Source organism: Apostichopus japonicus, chromosome 15, assembly GCF_037975245.1.
Source record: "Apostichopus japonicus isolate 1M-3 chromosome 15, ASM3797524v1, whole genome shotgun sequence".
Lineage (NCBI taxonomy): Eukaryota > Metazoa > Echinodermata > Holothuroidea > Aspidochirotida > Stichopodidae > Apostichopus > Apostichopus japonicus.
The window spans coordinates 12,411,565-12,417,926 of NC_092575.1; the positions used below are offsets into that span (position 1 = coordinate 12,411,565).

The 6,362-nt window shown below is 37.2% G+C and overlaps 1 protein-coding gene across 5 annotated transcripts in view; it reads right to left on the reverse strand.

Moving 5' to 3' along the window:
• The window catches only part of LOC139980738 (solute carrier family 13 member 2-like), a 29,367-nt gene extending 24,181 nt beyond the window's left edge, over positions 1 to 5,186 (reverse strand). For 2 of the 5 annotated variants that reach the window (XM_071992623.1, XM_071992619.1), the window contains exon 1: positions 4,934 to 4,962. In XM_071992623.1, the coding sequence (XP_071848724.1) occupies positions 4,934 to 4,947 (14 nt within the window). In that variant the 5' untranslated portion in view covers positions 4,948 to 4,962. Of the gene's footprint in view, positions 1 to 3,250; positions 3,479 to 4,411; positions 4,436 to 4,933; positions 4,963 to 4,982 lie in introns of those variants that run through there. The other 3 variants (XM_071992621.1, XM_071992622.1, XM_071992620.1) reach the window with 3 other exon arrangements.
• Positions 5,187 to 6,362: the final 1,176 nt, after the last annotated feature.

The following is a 6,362-nucleotide window of genomic DNA, read 5'->3' on the forward strand; positions in this document are numbered from 1 at the left end:
ATCACTCAAAATTGAGAACACCTTGTCACTATAGGTTTGCCTTCTTTCTCGGCCTGATTTGAACTCTCTGCAGTCCATGTACTCTTTGTTTATAGTTAATCTCGTGTAGAAAGATCTGTGAAAGCGACGGCCTTCGGGAATTTATAGTACAGTTGGCCATGCTCCCCGATGAGTCGTTACTACACTAACACTGGGCCTACAATAGCCTATGACGATGCTGTCGTTTCGCGAAATCAGTACATAAGTATAAGTATATTATGGCAGTCTGCACTCTTGTATATCCCATCCATTCGTTCACATGCGATCAATTCTTGTTTACTTGATGACTAATTTTCTCTCATTAGTTACAGCCGGAAGTGCAAGTAATTCGCTTGGGGAAATGAAGCACTGTTCACTTTGAAAATTCCCAATCATCTGATCGCCGACTCTATATGGTGGTCATGAACAAGCAAACTATCCATGACGGGCCCCACTGCCCAATGTCAGTCTCTTGTTGTCGTTCTCGGATAACGATTTGAAATTGATTTTGATACTTAATTTTATTGTATCATGTCACTTTAAGTTTTGGAAGCAACCACTCTACAACAACTTTAGGAATCCCGTTTTCTAACTGTTTGTAACAGACTAATTTAAGCATATAATTTTGTTCGGAGATTTGTTATCATCCAGACGAATTGTAAAATTGTCCTCCATTCTAGAATGGCCTTCCTCCAAAATAGTAGAAGAGGAAACTCAAAACTATACATTACAATTACAGCTATACCCGACGTGACCGTGTAGGTAATATGCCATTCGGCATCTCCCATCATATACATATGTGGCCTGACTATAACCTCCTATACACTAACTGCCTTTCAGGCCGATATATTATTATAAGTTTTACCAAAGTTTGGCACAGGTGATATAGGCCTACTTAAATATCTCAAGCAATAGAAATATTGTATTATTATACGTGTTTTAATAGTATATTACGAGCAATCCTTATCAACTTTGTACCATAATCTATGTTCAAAGTGTTAATCAGTGAACTGCTCGACAAACATAATCCGTAAACTTAACGTTATTTAATGCCTAAAGGAGATGTGTATTGCCGAGGCAAAGTTTTGTCGTTTTGGTTTTCGTGATTTGCCACGTTGATATGCCTACCAGTAATTCGATGTTAGATTGATACCTGCAGTCCTATTAGTCATCAAAATTGTGACAAGCTGACAGTGAGATATTTGAAATAAAGCGGTAAATTTTCAAGGCAAGGAATGATTGTTTTTGAGGTGAAGATGACGGTCCCGACAACCATAAAGGCCTGGACTATGAAATCAAAATTATAAATTATATATATATATATATATACATATATATATATATATATATATATATATATATATATATATATATATATATATATATATAAATTTATATATATTTATATATATATATATATATATATAATATATATATATATATATATATATATATATATATATATATATATATATATACGTTGCACCCAGGGACGTCGCTAGAGGGGGGTGTGGGGGGGTGTCTCACCCCCCCAATCTTGGATAAAATGACGATAGTTGGAAAATTTGAGTGCGACAGTCGGAATTTCCGACTGTCGCCAGCTTCAATTCGGAATTTCCGGCTGTCGCACTCTAAGTTTTCTGACTGTCGCACTCTTATTTTCATATGATCTGTAATTTGTGAGTGACATAAAATTTTCGATCAAAATTGACCTATAATCAGTCATATTTACCACGTTTTCCTCGTCACATTGAGAAATTGTATCTCGCGATCCTTATACTCCACCATACAAAAATTCGTATGACTTTGAATACTCTAAAAAAAAATACAACGTTCGCCAGCTTCAATTCGGATAATTTATGTATTAATTTTGCTATTGGGTGGGTCGAACCTGTTACCTAGCTTCAAGTAAGTTCAGGACATACCAGGGACGTAGCCAGGGGGAGCAGGGGAGCGACTGCTCCCCCCCCTTTGAGTGTCGAAGAAATGTTTAAAAACTGTTGTTTTTTAGCATGGTATTTTGTCAGTGCTCTTTTGATATTGAATACTCGTCAGCTCCATTAACTCGATTATAGTCGTAATAACATTCAGGCCTACTGATTCAACTAATTACTTGGTTTGGCAGATGCAATTAGCTTAATTAAGCCTATAGCCTATTTCAAACCTACAATTGGCAACTGCGTAATAAAATACATATCTACCTAACCTCACTCGATGGAATGTCACGAACCGTATGTACAACGACGACGACAACGTGCGTTCTCATCCTTTCTATGATTCTTCCTACTTTGTTGCACGAACAGCATGTTATGAAGCTAAGCTAGCAATCGTACGTGATACGCACTTCCTATAAATAATTATTACACTGCTAATACACGGCGATAACGATTTTTTTTTAGGCCACTGCAAATCTGGCTGTCTTACAAAATATGAAAGTTTATATTGTCCATCAGTTAAGTTCGTCAAATGTATTAAAGTCCAGACACTGGACAATAAACAAGAATCATCCTTCTGAAAATATTGTAAAAAGCACTATGTTTGTCCTTCTGATATATTATGTTAAAGAACATGTAAAAGAATTCAAACAGGAAACAAAATCTGCTGATAATATGATATCATATGATAATGATGAAACTAGCAACAGAACCAGATCGCATCTAAGGACCTTCAATTGTTCAAAAATATCTCAAAGGGAAGGGGGACACCCCCTCCCCTTAGACCCCTCCCCCATATCAATCGCAAAAAAAGTGCTCCCGCTTTCAAATACCTGGCTACGCCGTTGGGATGTACATTGTCTCTATGGTATACAATTAAAACACTCAATGATAATCTACGGAAGTTTGAAAGTGCCATATCAACATAAGCAAAAACTTTGCCCCATAAGGTACAAAAGTGCAGTCGCGAAAGATGGGGTGTCTGACTGACACTGACCGTATCGTTGACGATTAGTGCGGGGGGGGGGGGTGAGGAGGGGGGTACAAGGCAGCAGTTGGAATTTTCTAGCTCCAAAATCCATCCAGTTGGAATTTCAGCCACTACACCCCCCCAATCATCAGGCCTTAGCTACGTCCCTGGTTGCACCAGTTGACAGCCAGTAGTGCGAGAAGCAATAAAAGCTAACATAACTTTACACTTTACACTGAAATTTTATGACAATTCAATTCAGAGTATATATGCCCGTATATACGTGTCATGCTATGAATACACATGGCAAACCTACAAATAATATTACCTGAATTATCCACTGGTGAATACGTTGAAAGAAGACATTCAAGTTGAATTTTAAAGAATTACAGAAGATTGTATACACGTGTACGACGAACCCTCTCACGTAGTTTAACACTGAGTAAATGCTTACGAGCACCTATACATGTGCAGTACAATAAAATAGCCAGTAGTACTGTACACAGCTAGGCGTACCTCGTTCATCTGCATTGTTACACTCTTCATAATCTCTACATGTAAGCTAAATGACCCGATTGTCTATTGGGATCTTAACAGGCACCCATGTAAATAAAGTTGGAGAGATTTTTTATCTGGAAATTGATAAGCATATATAATTAACGGTCAAAGAGCATGTATTGGATACAATTTAAACATGGTCTTCGATAACAAGGCTGAATTGCAACCTAAAAGCGATTTGTTTAGTCAACAACACGGAATCAAATGTTGGCTATCATGTTATGACAAACTAGATAGACTAGTATGTTGATGTATACATTACAGGAGAACTATTCATCCATTACCCGATGTGGCTATGATATAGTTGCCATGTGCTCTTACCTGATCTACACATGCAGCTACAACCTTGCAATCAAAAAGGAGAAAAACCGAGTGCAAGAGAAAGCAAAACTCATCAGCCCTGCTATGAAGGTAATGGTCGTAGTAGGAGGGATTTTTGGATGATTTACTGATATAAAAACCTAAATAAAATAAAACTGTTAGCAAACTGCTTATCCACTAGAGAGCCTGTGTAATAGAATGTGTAAAAGTAAGTTGGCCTGACGTTTCGATCCTAGCAAGATCTTCTTCAGAGGCTTACGATATAAAAACCTGCCGGATATGTATCCATCGACAGATCGGAGCGTTGTTAGCAGCGGAGAGCCTTCAACATTTTGTTTCATCACATATCCCTACCCCGTGGAACGCCACTAGGGCTGGGTCTGTGATGTAAAATCACTCGAAAAGTTGGAAGACTGGAACTTTTTGCTGCATTGTTGGAAATGAATGTTGGTTTGTCATTTGCACAGGGAGGGGATCACAAGTATTGAATGGTTAAAATCTATGTTAATATCTGTGGTCCTTGGATTGATAGTTTATGATATAAATTGTCATCCTAGCTCGATTAACGTAGGCCTATAAAGGTAGACATGCTGTAAAATAGTAAACTGACCTCTTTCACTAATTAGTCTGCAACGCCTGCCACATTCTCTTTTTCTTTTATGAGGGTCTTTGTGTGAACGCTGTATGATTAACTATACACTGTAGACATGAACACATCTCCACACAGTGTTCCCATAAAGAAGTAAAGAAGCTTTACGGGCGAATTTTTAGAGCCTGATGTCGATTAACGACCGTGGCAGGTCGATTACGTAATCAAAAATCCTTTCCTAGCTATAGCGTGCTATAATTTGAGCCAATAAAGCAGATCTTTTAGTCTGTACAAATTCACAACCCGACAGATGAAATATATATGGTTGGGTGTTAATTCTGACAAATATTTTCTAGCTTTAATTGTTACATGTTCAGTATCCTTGATCACAACCCTGCAGTAAGCGTACCGTACTGTTTGTCTGTCGAATCGAAAATGATCATATACTGTCATCAACAAACATGTTCAAGCTATCGTCTAATTCTGACAATAATACAATTGTCGATAAACAAACAACAGTTTGCAGTTCCTCAATATCCCTACCGAAACAATACCATGACCGACAGCCTTTCTTTGTAGATACGGTACTCACAGACGGGGAAAACAATCTTTCTTTGTGAGCAACGGCCTTCTTTTCTCTGACCAGCTCGACTATCCTGTTATACCTCCACGTATAATACGATTGAAGCCTTTACGGATAGTCCACGTTATGTTTATATTGCAGGTGCGTCTGGCGTGTGTCCAGTACCACAGTAACTTTTTTCCATTCACTTACATACTATATACATTCGCCACTTTCCAACGCCGCCCTAGAGCATAGTTAGAAGTTTTCAAAGGATATGTCTTACCGCACCATAAGGTAGTTAGCTGAAGACATGGGCTATGTAGCACTGCAGCACGTTCAAATGTTACAACAACAAAAAAAGGAGGTTAACCCCTGATCGACCTCGCGAGAGGTCCTACGGGGATAATAGTATTGTTTTGTTTGTTATAGAATAGAGCTCAATTTTAAGATTCAACTTTATTCAATCTCTGTGCACCTCACTCGTGTGAGGTATGTAGAGTACAAATATGCTTACAAAGTTCATATGACAACAACGTTGACAAAAATAATATAGAAAAAATGTATACATGGAAAAAGGTGGCGCCAGGCCCCAGACGTATAAGAAGAAAAAGAAATGTGGACGGAAATGCGAAATGGAAAAGAGTAAATGGCTTCACATGCATAAGTGGATGAAAAATTAAAAAAATAAAAATAAAAAATAAAAACTTATTTACAATGCCAATGACAAGAAACTACTGGTGAAATTTGTAGTAAATTTCTCTGCAAAGCTTAACAAGGTTGGAAATGGTTGTTCTGTAACTTGATTGAAGCAATTGCTCCATTTTTAATGTGTTCGGTCTATTCCAGAAATATGACTTCATAGAAAGTGTATGGTAATTTTCAAAAGCCTTACATTAAAAAAGATAATGGAACTCGTCTCCAATTTTGTTGCTTGTACATAAATGACATATTCTATTCTCGATAGAAATGTTGGTATACCTTCCAAGGATACTTGGTATTTTAAAATTAGAGCAACGATATTTACAAAGAATTGTACGATCAAATGGCTTGAGTTTTGTCAGATACTTTTCAAAGTTAAGATTCCTTTTGAATATCCTGTAATTCTTACATTGTGTGTTAACATGGACATCAGCAATCCAGTACTGCTCATACATATCATCTAACTTCTGATTAAGGTTATTCTTAAGCCAATCAATACTAAATGTATAGGTCCGTATGTATTGCCGATAAGGTCAATGTTTGGAAAATCATTCCAGATATAAGACTTCCTTGATTTGTCTAAACACGCCTTTCTTTATCCATGGTAAATGATAAGTATTACTGTCATACAAAACTCTCAAAAACTGATACATCATGCAAGAGATCTTGTTCTCCTTACTACAAATTAATCTGTACCAAAAGGAAACC